General features: G+C 37.5%; 1 protein-coding gene and 1 non-coding gene across 3 annotated transcripts in view; both read right to left on the bottom strand.

Moving 5' to 3' along the window:
* Positions 1-5,415: 5,415 nt before the first annotated feature.
* The window catches only part of NEDD1 (NEDD1 gamma-tubulin ring complex targeting factor), a 63,044-nt gene continuing 53,883 nt past the window's right edge, over positions 5,416-14,576 (bottom strand). For both annotated transcript variants that reach the window (XM_043968836.1, XM_043968837.1), the window contains exons 13-15: positions 11,474-11,630; positions 7,964-8,030; positions 5,416-7,487 (exon numbers count right to left, since the gene is read on the bottom strand). In XM_043968836.1, the coding sequence (XP_043824771.1) occupies positions 7,383-7,487; positions 7,964-8,030; positions 11,474-11,630 (329 nt within the window). In that variant the 3' untranslated portion in view covers positions 5,416-7,382. The remainder of the gene's footprint in view (positions 7,488-7,963; positions 8,031-11,473; positions 11,631-14,576) is intronic.
* Positions 10,950-11,077, bottom strand: LOC122730267. Its single transcript, XR_006353458.1, has one exon. It is a non-coding gene; the product is annotated as a U6atac minor spliceosomal RNA (small nuclear RNA).

Raw genomic sequence — 14,576 nt, 5'->3', positions numbered from 1 at the left:
AGTTCATCTGGTAAACTATTCTGGAAAGCATTACAGAATGGTCATCATGAAATAAATGAGAAAAAGGGTTAATTTGGACAAGGTCTTTCCCTTTTGCTAAAAGAACCATTCCATTACTAAATGTTTTAAGTGGAACATTGCTAAAGCTCAACATATCAGTTAGCCAGTCAAAAGAACTGTTTGTGAGAGGTGCCTCATGATCCCAGGAGGAAGAACTAACAAGAGCTCTGAAAATGACCACTTAAAATTTAAAATAAAGATAATTATGCTCATTTTATAGATGAGGAAAGTGGGGTACTTAGAGTCAAGGGACCTAGACCCAAACACTGGACAGCCACTATTGTATCTCTTCAATGCTGTGGGACTGCAGAGAAATCATCACATCACTCTCCCCGAGACTGAGAATTTCGTGGTGATTCAGATTCTTAAGTCAGTGAGGTGAAACACATTTTCACAAGAGCTGTTTAAAAAATATGAAGGCAGAAGGGGCATCAGCAGGAAACTAGTGCCCAGATGCTACCAAAAAATACAACTGTCGAAAGGAAAACTGAAAGGCAAATGAGCAGGATCATCTTTTTTAAACAGCCTTCTAAGAGATGAAATTAATTTTAAAAAGTGTAAGTATTTGTTTGCAACAAGCAAACTTTCCTCTTGATGAGCTTTTTCGGTTGTTTTTGACAAATGTCAATGAGGGCAGCAAGGTGGAGAAATTTATAGAGCACTGGCCCTGGAGTCAGGAGGACCTAAGTTCAAATCTTGCCTCAGACAGTTGACACTAGCTGTCTGACCCTGGGCAAGTCATTTAACCCCAATTGCCTTGCCCCCCCCCCAAAAAAAAGCATATCAATCCGCATCACTTTGAGTAGTACCTGGAACTAGAGTTGTTTTATAGATAATTCTGCTACAATATTTCTTCAGTAACAATATAAATTAGGTAGTTTGACTCAGTTTGAAGAATAACCTGGATCACGGGCTTTTGGAGAAACCCACCCAGAGTGAGGCTGTTCTGCTATCTCTAACATTTTGTTGTTGTTGAATAGTTTCAGTTATGTCTGACTTCATGACCCAATTTGGGATTTCCCCGGCAAAGATACTGGAGGGGTTTGTCATTTCCTTCTCTAGCTCATTTTACAGATGAGGAACTGAGTTACACAGGGTTAAGTGACTTGCCCAGGTTGACACAGCTAGTAAATGTCTGTGGCTGAATTTGAACTCAGGTCTTCCTGACTCCAAGGCCCCAGGCTCTATCCAATGCACCAATAGCTTACTTCTACTTTTACAGTAACCTTGCCCTCCCAGTTACTTAATCTTGAACTTTGGGGTCATCCTTGTACTTTCTCAGGAGCCCTGACATCATCTCCCCGCCCCGCTCCCAGCCACACAGCAACTTCCCAATTTAGTTTTAAAAGCTCAAGAGCCTAGATTTGTCCAAAATGTGAGGAGGTTCAACGACATGATACTTCTAGAAAGACAGGCAGACAGATACACACAATTCACTAATAACTCGGTTTATAAAACAGACTTGTAGAACCTCACTCACAGGTTGAAAGGCCTTCACTTGTCATCTAGGCCAACCTGTACCTGGACTCCTTCAAGAATGACATAATGTTCAGGAGGAGGGAGGTGCCAGTTCTCTTGATCAGATTATATCTTCAGTACTTTGGAGAGAGGAGGGAGAAGAGAGCAAGAGGGGATGGGGGAATGGCTGTACATATATAATCTATATCCAATTGTTTGATTTCGCAAGGACCGGGGAGGGAAAGGAGACAATTGGAAACTCAGAATTTAAAAAAAAAAAGTTAAAGATCGTTATTACATGTGATTAGAAAAAAATAGTAAAATTGTCACCTAAAAAAAGGGGTGGAGAAAGGGAAGTGAAAGAGGAGAAGAGGTAGAAGGAGGGAGGAAAAGAGGGAAACTATCCAGGACAATGAGATTAAAGTATGAGGACTGGCTAAAGGACCTGAGATGCTTAGAGTGAAGAAGAATTAGGGAACACAATGGTTATCATCAGGTTTTAGAAGGGCTATCACATGGGACGAGGATTGGACTTGTTCTGCTTGGCTTCAGCAAACACAACTGGGAGCACAGGGTGGAAGTTTCAGAAATGCCTGTTTTCCAGTCACTGGAACAACACAACAATTTTTCTGGCAGATCTGATTGTTAGGAAGGGGAAGAACGTGCATTAATAAAGTGCTCAACAATGCACAGAAGAAACCCTAAGCAGGTTCAAAATATGACAATGCCAAGTGGGACCCCTCTGTATGCTTGAAAGAAAACCAAAACTGTCCACAATGAAATTTGCGACTTCATAAATGATCTTTGCAGATGGAAATGATCATGTTTGTGGGTGTTTATCAAGTTCAGATAAGTTCAACAAAGAAGTGAGAAGTGCCACTGCCTGCACTCAAGACTTAAAGCCAAGGAACCGAATTTATGTTCTGCAGACTCGTTTCCCTCTCATTCTCTACCAGCCTGTCTCTGGATTCAACATTTCACATGTACTGGTCAAAGTTTGGTCTTTTTAACTTAGTCTTTCCATTTCTAAAATAATTAAACATGGCTATTTGTCTCCACTCGCTACCCAGCATAGCTTTCTTTGCTACTCTGGGGAAGCTCAGAATTAGCTCAAGGCTTTGGACCGTTTCAATGGCAAGAGGAGACACTACGAGGGTTCTCAGGAGGTTGCCAAGGGAGTCTCTCCCTTAGGCAGGAGGGGAAGGCTTGGGCCAACCACCGTCTGTGGCTGCCACAGAATGGACAGAAGATTCTGCCCTGTAAAATGTGGCCTTCTAGAAGCCATAGTGACCACTGCCCTGTGAGGAAACATCAGAGCAGAACGTGAATGCTCTTTTCACAACTGAGTCGAAGATGGTGTTTCTGCCTCAAGTAAAAACTCTTGGTCACTTACCTAACTTGTCATGTGCTGAATATAGTAAACTACAATTAATTTGATTCCACTTCTGACAAAAGACAAGTCAGTTATAGGAGCTCCTAAGTTCTCAGCTGGAGAGTCAGAAGGAAACTCCAAGGCCACTGAGCCCACCCTCTTACCTTCCAGATCAGGAAACGAAGGCCCAGGACCATTAAGAGACACACCTAAGATCACCTACGGATACACTCCCAAGGTCAGATGGGAATTCTCACCACATGACTCCAGAGCAAGCGCTCCTTCCAGCACACAACATCGGCCTTCCAGCTGCCAATGAAGTTACACATTAAGGCACTGGCAAAGTTCCACTGAATAGCGCATTGCCACATAAAGTGCATTTTGAATGGACTTCTTTGGCATGATAATGTTTGATAAGCTCAAGCTCTTTCAGGGCTTTTTTTTTTATTTTTTATTTTTTTTTTTAGTGAGGCAATTGGGGTTAAGTGACTTGCCCAGGGTCACACAGCTAGTAAGTGTGTGTTAAGTGTCTGAGGCCGGATTTGAACTCAGGTACTCCTGACTCCAGGGCTGGTGCTCTATCCACTGCGACACCTAGCTGCCCCTCAGGGCTTTTTAAAACAATCTGTTAATAAGCTACGCCAAACATCTATGTGGCATCTTTAAAGCACATCTTCCCTAAGACCAGATCATAGGATACTCAGCCTAGTTGCACGTCATGTACACAGGAGGAGTCTGAATAATTACTGACAAAAATAATGACTTATCTCGGGCAGCTAGGTGGCGCGGTGGATAGAGCACCAGCCCTGGATTCAGGAGGACCCGAGTTCAAATCCAGCCTCAGACACTTTACACACTTACTAGCTGTGTGACCCTGGGCAAGTCACTTAACCCCAATTGCCTCACCAAAAAAAAATATATTATGATAATGATAATGATAATGATAATAATAATAATAATAATAATAATAATAATGACTTATAGCTGCAAGGGCACTTACCCAACATCTATTGACTGGAACATTGTTCCCTGAACATCAATTTGACTCAATTCTAAGCTGAAGTATGGAACTGAAGAGTTTTGCTCTCGTAATTTATTGGAAAAAGGAGTAGGCCTAGGAATCAAGACCTTGATCTCTCAGAGCCTCAGTCTCCTTATCTGTAAAATTAGGAAGTTGGGCCAGATCACCCCAAAGGGGGTCTTTTAGGTAAATGTTCCATAATCCTCTGATTATCTGATCTGACACAGGGAGAAGTTAATCTGCAAAAAAAGACAGCCACTGAAATTCTTCTTTAGCTGAAGTCCATATTGTACGATTATAATACTGAGAGTACTGGGGTAATTTTTCAGGAAAAATAGTCACTCACATTTCACTTTAAAGTGTTCACATTTTACAGAGCAGCAGAAAACTCATTTTTTTAAAAATATTTTCAGCTTTTCCTGTAACTAGTCTAAAACAAAATATGAGTTAGAAAATACTCTTCCCCCATCCCCACTGCCATCCCAACCAACCAAGTTCATTCTAAAACTAGAATCATACTCATCCCACATTCACATTTCATCTTTTTGTGTTTATGTATTGAATTACAAAGTATAACAATTATGTGAATGAGGGTTAAGTGACTGAACCAGGGTCACACAGCTAGTAAGTGCCAAGTGTCTGAGGCCAGATTTGAACACAGGTTCTCCTGAATCCAGGACTGGTGCTTTATCCACTGTGCCATCTAGCTGTCCCCATATAGTACTTCTTAAATACTTTGACAGTAGAATACTTACAGTTTGGTGGGAGAGTGCCATCTAGAATATTCTGATAATTTACAACTATGACGACAACAACAACAACAACAATAATGATAGCAAAATTTATAGACTATGTATGTACCAGATGCTTTACAAATAATTACCTCATTTGATCTTCACAACAACTCTGGGAGATAGGTATTATTATTATCCCCATTTTCCAACTGAGGAAACTGAGGCAAATGGAGGTGAAAGGGTCACTGATACTAGGTGTCAGAGAATGGATTTAAATTCAGAGCTTTGGCTCTCCAGGCCCAGCAGTCTGTGCACTGTGGCGCCCCCTTGCGGCCATTGTTGGTGATGGGAAGAAAATCTCCAATCCTACTTTGCAGTAAATAAATGGTTGTGTGTCAACTTACCCTCTCAAGTGGACACTGCCCTCGCAAGGATCAAGTGACATGACATATGTAAGGTTCTAGATAAACGTGCACCAGGACAATAGCAGGCTTCCATTCAGCATCTCTGTGCCCGTTAGGCACATCTTATACACTTGGAGGAAAATTAATTAGGGAACCTCAAGAACTGTGACTACGATATTTTTGCAATGTGCACTGATATATAATCCCAATACTTAAGTTTCTTACCTGTTTGAAAGATTCCCTTGGTAAAATGACACTGAAGCAGGTAGTAAAACCATTCTCGTGGCTAAAAGTCACAATATTAACATCACTTGTTCTTTAATATTTAAAAACCATACTGAGAAAAAGATCAATACTGTATTCCTTATTTTTATTTATAAAGTAGTTATTAGTACAATTTACATTTGTTAAATACTTGTCACTTAAAATTCTGCTGTCATTTTGATAAACTACTGCTCACTAGCTATGTTCATGTTATTTTTTGAGTGACTATCATTTTTATCAGTTAAAAAATCAAAAGGAGAACTGCATATCAGGTATGCAATCTTTGGAACAAAGAGCTAAGCCAATGCAATTACAAATCTCACTTATATATGATGAAATTATAGCCAAATAAATGCAGAGACTTTAACATAGGTGCACGTGTATTTCTAACACATGTACCTATGTTAAAGTCTCTGCGTTTATTTGGCATTAAACATTGTCAAAGATTTCTGTTGCAAAGTGGGTAAAACAAAAACTCCACACACAAATATGAATTGCTGAAAAATGATACAGAAATAATAATTAAAAAAATATAAACCCTTTTATATTTGGAGCAAAATATAGGAAATTTTACTCAAAATTCATATATTCATTATATGTATGGTTTCATTCTAGTTGTTCGGATTTTTTTAAATATTGATGTAATTTTATAATTTGTACTTTAAATTTAATCTATCATATAGTAACGAAAAACCTGAATCATTTGGGCATTTAATGAAATGTTTTTGAAGTACTTCTAAAACTTATTTGATAACAATGTGAAACAAGTTTTAGCAGCTAACAAGCTATCAGTCTTGAATAATACTGTATCTCTTTTAACTTTCTACCATGCTGTTTGTCACCACTTGGCTCTTGAGAAATGGCTAGTGAAGAATGGTCTTTAAGTGCCTCTGTGTGTGTGTGTGTGCACGCGCATGTATGTATGTATGATTCATTTGAAGGATATACATTTGATAGTAGTGGCCACTTGGATATAATCATGGAAAGAACAAATAGAGAAATGAGAAACCTATACTTTCTTAAACTTTGTAATAGATTCAGTATTTTCCAGATCAGAAACATTGTGCTAGCTGTTCTTCAGTCTTATTAAAATTTTATCTTGTATAAAAATATATTGAGAATTTTTTAATTTGTCTAATCCTTAGAGTAAATTAGATTGTTCCAGCAGAAAGTAAACTCCTCAAGGGTAGGCAGAAGCTGTTATTTCCTTTTGGCTTTTATATCACTTGAAACCTAGCACAGTACCTAGTACACAATCAGGGTTTAATAAATTCTTGCCTGCTATCATTGCAGTCACATCTAAATATTCACCATGAAGTCTGCACTGATTACAAGTCTAATCATATTCACTGAACCTTCACAAAATAATTCAGCACATTAACTCACATGATGCCAATAAAGAAAGAAATGAAGTATTTTTATAAAAATCTCAAATAGCTCACTTACCCAAGTAACTTGACCTATAAAAACCAATAGCAGAGGTTATTTTTAATTGCAATACTCTCATAATAAATGCAATAGATTTAATATGCAATCCCAAAATTTTAGTTTTTCAAAACATACAAAATAATAAATAATGGTCATGTTCAGCTTTGTCGTAATAAGGAAATAATCACTAATCAACCCTCTATTTTATTAGCTAATTGCTCAAATATCCCAACTGTCATTAAAATGACTTTCAGAAAAACAGGATATACCAAAATTCTAAGTTTGAGCAGACAAAAAATTGGAAGGCAATCTGTTAATCAAAAATAGATCTGTCAAAACCTACATAAAATATAATTTTCTGCAAATTTCTTTTTCTTATGAAAAGAGGCACTTCAGTACAATAAACATCCTGTGGACTTTCCTGTTATGTAAAAGGCATTTTTTACAGTTTCATCACAAAAATACAATGTTTTAGAGCAGTCAGTTGAGATGTAGTAGTAGTGATTGATAATCTACAGTTTGATTAAAAAAAAAATAAACTCACAACTCTTCAGAAATCATGAAAACAACACTGAGTCAGAATATTTCTGTGCTGCCAACGCCGTTCCAAATTACAAAACCAACGTTTTCAAGTATAACTTTTAAAAATTGGTCCGAAGTTTTTTGTTCTCTTCTCGTAGTCTTTCAATTTCAGCTACTAAACTTTCATTGACTGAGTACCTTTCAAGTAAGAAGTGAATTTCATTCTGGAGGGGAACAAAATCAATAGTGAAACTTCATTTGGCAATCTGTACTTTCAGCTGATAATTTTTCCCATCATGATCTCTCCTTTCAAGAGCTCTTCTCCTGTATTCAAGTCACCCTTTGTACATCATATTAAAAGAAATGCAAGTGAAACTGCTGAGATTCTTATAAGCCTAGGGGCTTTTGTGGGCACATCTTTTTAACAGGATGAATATATATATATATTTTTTTTTTAAAAAAGACTTATTTAACTTGGTTCCCATATTCATTTCTTTCATCCCACATATAGTCAGTTAAAAAAATATAATTGGTCAATTAAAACCCAGTTATTCACTCTGTTCCTATTATTCCTTATTTAGAGAGCTTAGCAACTAGATTTAATGATTAAGTAAAAAACAGCTATCGATGCCCTTTCGACAGACTTGCTAACTTCCCAGCTGCTCAGAGTCCATTTTTATACTCCATTTGCAGTACATACCAATTGGATATGGAACTGTTTTATCATCTCCACTTGTAAATTTACAATGTCACGATGACATGCTTCCCTAGGAAAACAAGAACAAAGAACATCACAACATAGGAAAATCAATCCACTATATCTTAAAAAGCTATCTACCAACTTGTTTTCTTCGTGCTGTTTTTCATGGTATCCACTTTTGATTCAAAGGCATTTCATTGTGTTAATTTCCTATAGGACTGTCCATGAGTTGGTTCAAAGAGTTTCTCATCTCTGGTATAACTGGGGGGAGGGGGTCACAGTCGGAAGAAGAAATGCTTTTGGAAGTATTTCACAAAGTGGAATTTAGACTGCTCTATAGTAGAGTTACCCCACTGTATAAATTCTACACATATCTAACCAATGGTCTGTTTTCACACCTCAAATGGCCCAAAGTCAGAGAATAAACAGGAACCATAAAGCACATCTAATCTTGCCTGTTCATCTCTACATTTTAGAAGCATGTTCCCTATGGATTCATTTAACAAACACTTGCAGAGCACCTATTAAATACAAGACAATGTACAGAAGTACTATGCTAAATAAATACAAATAAGAACCAAGCCCTAGTCCCTACCCTCAAGAGGCTTGGTTGAAATCATGTGCATGTGAGTATGTGTGTGAGTATATGCATATGTCTATGAGATAGAGTCAGGGAGATAGAGAGGAAGGAAGGGGAGAGACAGAGTTGGAATAAGAGACTTTGACGTATACTGTACTACAAAGCAATCTACGATAAATACCATGAGAAAGCCACACAGCATTACAGGAGATTCTGAGAAAGGAAAAAATACCTTCTGCTTACAGTGATGAGATAAGTAGGAATTCAGTTAGTGAAAATGGAGAGGACAGTTTCTACCAAGTTGTTTCTGAGTTGGTTTTTGTTTATATTTCTTAAGCCAACAAAGAGAGATCACTGACTTGTTCATCGGCTTCTTGCCTCTCGTCTCATAACCCAGGCAAGTGGAGAACTTGACAAGAGTTAGCTGAAAAAAAATCACCTTGGCCTCTCACACTGGACCTAAGCAAAACATCTCTCCTTTCTGCTACCATTCCTTCCTTCCTGCCACTAAGGTGCTCAGTGCTCATTTATGCTTCTCTCTGAACAAAACCCCAAATTGCTACCACCCTCTACAGATGCCACCTATCTCCATATATCCCAAAATTGCCTCATCTGCCTCCCCCTGAGCTCTAAAAAAATTAACGCCCGGCTCTAAGAAACTGCAAAGGTAAATTGATTCGACCATATTATGACTGCAGAGATAGTTATGTTACATAAAAATTAAAATATTTTCAATTATATGAATAGCTTATACTTATATTTAATTTCCATGTCGCACACCAACAGTAACACACATCATTAAATGTGGGTCAGATTAACTCTTTTAAATTATTTAATTTCAACAAATTAAACTATTCAGTTTATTTTTCAATTAACATGGCTGTCCACTCACAATTATGTCAAAACGGGAAGGTAGAAATGAGGGGGCTCAGAAAAATGGTTATCAGTATCAAGGGAATTCATTTAAATTATTTTGTGGCAGAAGACTATAAAAGAAAATGATATAAACCAATCAATTAATGGCAAAGTCTACTATGTTGGAAGGAGATAAAAGTAGGGTTTCTGTGAGGTATGTTAAGAATATATAACCTACAATTAGGAGGTTGTCAAAGCTCATTACAGCACGTTCAGTATCCAAAGGATGTCTCAACTATGTCAGTGGTTCTCGGATGTTTGAATTGCCCTGACGCCATCCCTATCACCACTGTTCCTGGCAACACAGATGATTTTAGAGAACGTCATGACAGGCACTTGACTTAGAGCACCTACTTCAGGAAATCCTGGACCAAGGTGACCTCTATGGGTCCTTTACTACCATCAAAATAACTTAATATCACTTTGATCTCTTGCTTAATGAGGAATGGATGGATGAGGAGGGAAGGGGGAAAATATACATTAAGTTATCCAATATTGATATAAAAAACATTATTGAATTAGAAAGAGCTTTTTTTTTAAAGCAATAATGCCCAATAACTATAAATAAAGGGAAATTCTTAGCTTCAGAAATTTAGCTTCAAATAAAAACCAAACTTTAGGTTGACCCATCAACATGCATATTTGGTGACACAAAGACAATAAATGTTTTTGACTTTCTCAGTAACTAAGCACAAAGCCTGGCACTCTTCATAAAGACTTTTTGACTAACAATAAAACAGTCCCTGACCTCAAGAAGCTTACATTCTTTCACAAGAGAAAATGTGTAGATAAATAAGTATAGGAAAATGCATCCAAAATAAATACAGTCACATTTTCTTTTGGGGAGTGGTAAAAGCACCAGCAGCTGGGGGTATCAGAAAAGGTTTCATGTAAAAGGCCTCACTTAAGCAGAGTTTGGAAGGAAACAAAGAATTCTCCAGGCAGAGCTTACTTGAGGTTTCAGTGGTTATTAGAGAGAATGATTACAAACTAAAGGTGGCCTTTCCTTTTTGTCCCGTTAGCTCTTACAACTTCACAGCTATCTTCCTCTCCTGCCCTTTGTAGCAATATTTAAGATCTGTACACTTTTTCATCATTTTCCTTCAGAATGTTCATATATCCATTATAAATGTTCTTGTTACAACTCTTAAAACTATACATCTCTAGAGAGGACTACTGGTGTTCTACAAATACCCTGCAATGGCAAATCCATCATGGACCCCAAGGGGTGTTAAATAGCTGTGTAGGACTTTTTAAAAAAGGCAACCAACCCAATAATTCAAAACTTTCAAGTACTGGAGGGAAGACATTGAGAAAGATATAGCACCACATTTAATAAATTACTTTCTCAACTGTCTAGCAATTTGAGGAAAGAATGAGAATTAAAAGGCTAGGAACACACAAAAGTTACCCCCCAAAAAAGCTGCAAGCAGATGTGTTCTATTGACAGCATGTGTTTCATAATTGCTTTTAAAAACAGATTTCTCTCCTGTATAAATATGGTTAAATGCCAAAGAGTAGGTGGCAATGCCTTAACCGTATATGTGTTGTAAAGGCCACTAGGACCTCTTCCATCCTTATCAAGAGGAGTGCTAACCTTCTCTCCTTTCATACAACACTCTCCTGTATAAATAAACAATAAATCTGACAGATGATCTACAAGTCTTATATTTAAGGAACCTTGTATAAGGGAAGACAAAAAGCAACTCTATGCTTTCTGTTTTTCAGATTTTGGCAACATTATTTTGTTAACAAAAGCTGCTAAACTGACAGCTTGACTGCTAACCTACAGCTGCTGGGTTCCCTGCATGATAATCAGTAAAAGCAATAGACTGAGGTCAACATGATAAAGTCTTACTAAAAATCCACATTCAAACTTTTGACTTTAGGACTTGAAGGAGAAACTTTAAAGTACTAAGTCCCTGCATTTTAGTCTTAATTTTCTTGTGCTATAAACAATAAAACAAATAAAAACAAGTCAAGACTAGAGAAAAAATAATTTTATTAAGTAATACCTAAGGTCATCCAGCATGTCCTGTATCATGTTCTGGATAAAATGGATTTCAACAGATGTCAGTCGTATATTAGATCTGCTGTTTCCAATCGTGTCTGCTATTTTTTCGGAAAGTGAATTAGCAACTCCGGAAGTGACAGAGGACATTATCTTTGGATCTAAAATAGACCAAAAACCAATCAGACATTTCTAAATAAAAACAAAAAAAACAAAAACAAAAGGCAAATAAATGCTTGAATAACTGGGGAAAAGAACTAAGTTTCTATGACATTTAGGAGGGAAAATGTCTCTAAAATAGATCCCAGGAACTTTCTATTATGTTATTTCTAACAGTCATTTATCTATATTTATAAACTGCCAACTGACTAATGTGATAATACATGACAAGGGGATTCGTCTTAAAATTTCTATGAACCATTCATCTATCTTACACAGAACAAACATAACAAGTTGGTTATAGTTCAGCAACAAGAGAATATACGAGTATAGATAAGTAAGCATAGCTAAGAAAGAATTGGCTAAAAATGCTTTCAAAATTATTAGACCAATGTCCAGAAAGAGGATGAATAAAAGTCAAAATACACAAGAACTTCACATTTAATCACAGTAAATACAGTTCATTGCTAAGTGACAGTTGAATGTTAACGTCTTGAAATGTGATTACATTGTACATTTTTCTGTTGACAGGTTTAAATGTCAAAATTTCCCCTCCTTAGAGAACTTTTTTACATATAGATTGTGGGAGAAGTCCTAAGAGTGAGCACTATAATGTTGTAAAGCCATCTAATCAAGAGCAACTTCTGGTAGCGAAAATCCTTGTGGCTAAATCTAGTCACTTGAATCCTCAGAAGGATACACACCAGATTTGTGTTATACCTAAAACTGTAGAATCTTGGACTGGAATTGATCTTTGCTATCATCCAGTCAAACATCTTATCCACACAAGAACCTCCTCAGTGACATCCTTGATCATCAATAATGGGTAATCTCATGAAGCATCTCACTCTATTTTAAATCATTCTAGCTTTTAGAAAAGTTTTTGGTTTTTGCTTGTTTATTGAGCCCAAATCTACCTCCCCCAAACTTCAGATTATTGGCAACTCCCATAAAGAGTAATTTTTACTTTTTATACAACTAATAAGTTAACTAGCATTTATCAACTATTCCTGTGTTTGCAGACTGCTATCACCGCACTCCAAGTTTTCCCTTTTCTAGACTCAACGTTTCTACTTCAAAGGTTCATATAATCTCAGAGCTTGAATGGGAAGCCCATCTACAACACCCCCGATGACTCATGAGCCAACCTCTACTTGAAAACTTTGAGTGAGGAGAAAGCCAAATAATATCTCTAACTGAGATGCTTCATCCCAGGTTTGGCTATTGCTACAATTCCCACCTACTGCTACCACTTTGCCTTCTAAACAGAATTCCTTTTCCAAAGGACAATCCTTTAAAAACCTGAAGGCATCTATCATGCCCCCACCCCTTTCCTGGAGAAGAGAAGATGTAACAGTCCCAATCCTTTCTCCTGATCCTTCTGACATGATTTCTACTTCCTCTCACCATCCTGTACGTTCTCCAGCTGATCAATGTCCTTCCCTAAGATGTGGCCTCCAGAACTATATACAATGTTCCAGAAGTATTCTGACCTTCGGAAAATAAAGCATTATCCTCTTCTTCTTTCTGGTCACTATGACATTTAACAAAGTCAAGGAGTACGCTAGTCTTTCAGCTGGCCAATCGTGCCCCCATCTCACACTGAGTTTACAATCTATTAAACAGCTCAATTGGTTTCCACACAAACTGGTACATAGCCACACTTCCCATTTATGCAGGAAATTCCTCAATCCCAATGGAAAGACTGGACAATTCTCCCTAATAAATCTCATCTTACTACATATAGCCCATTGTTCCAGTCTGTTAAATTCTTTTTGGAACTTGACTGTCTTACACATGCTAATGATCCCTCCTCTCCCTGTACTGTGTCATCTACAAATCTGTTATCCTAATATCTATGACAGTTTTCAAGTTCCTCATAAACATGCTGAATAGCATGGGGCCCAAGACAGGTCCTTGGAACACTCTGCTAGAGACCTGACTGCAGGCTAAAGGCCTATTAAGGACCACTCTGGAGGGCTGGTAATTCAAGCAGTTAAGAATATTATACCACTGTTTGGCCTGTATTTTTCCACTTTATCCTGAAGGACAGCATTGGAGCCTGTCAAATGCTTTACTGAAATATGGGCATACCAGAGTTATAACATTCCCCTGATCTATCGAGAGAGGAAATGAGTTAGTCCAGTATGACTTTGATGAAGCCTTCTGGGATCTTCGGAATTAAAAACTCAGGACTTTCCATTCTAAATGATCATAGATATCACTTTAATACAGAAGGTCTTAATCTTTTTGTGTCATGGACCTCCTTTGGCAGTCTAGTGAAGCCTATGGATTCATGAGAATGATATTTTAAATGTATAAAAGACAAAGATCACAAAGAAATTACATATACACATACACACACACACACACACACACACACATACATACTCACACAGACATAGAAAACAATTTCACAGATCTCAGGTTGAGAAGATCTTTTTTTTTTTTTTTTTTGCGGGGCAATGGGGATTAAGTGACTTGCCCAGGGTCACACAACTAGTAAGTGTCAAGTGTCTGAGACTGGATTTGAACTCAGGAACTCCTGAATCCAGGGTCGGTGCTTTATCCACTGTGCCACCTAGCTGCCCCCGAGAAGATCTTTAATAATACATTTTAGAATTTTGCCAGGAATTGAACTCTATTCTGTTCCCTTTTTGGAAAACTAGGAAATTTGTCAAATACTGCAACACCTTTCCCATTCTCCATTAATGACAGGACAGCAATTATATCTCTCTGTTCTTTCAGAACTGGGGCTGTAGTTTGTTGTACTCATTGAGGGTAGCTCGGTGTTCTCTAACTTTCCTCTTTTATTTACGTTTCATCTCCCTGTTCATCATCTTTTATCCTTCCCAATTTAAGGACTGCCCTTCTAGGAACTGAAGTAAGCAAGAGCTGACCAGTTCTATCTTGTTGATACCAACCACTTTCACTATCTTATCCACTAT

Source organism: Dromiciops gliroides, chromosome 5 (genome assembly GCF_019393635.1).
Source record: "Dromiciops gliroides isolate mDroGli1 chromosome 5, mDroGli1.pri, whole genome shotgun sequence".
Classification (NCBI taxonomy): Eukaryota; Metazoa; Chordata; class Mammalia; order Microbiotheria; family Microbiotheriidae; genus Dromiciops; species Dromiciops gliroides.
This window is presented reverse-complemented; position numbering and strand designations above follow the sequence as displayed.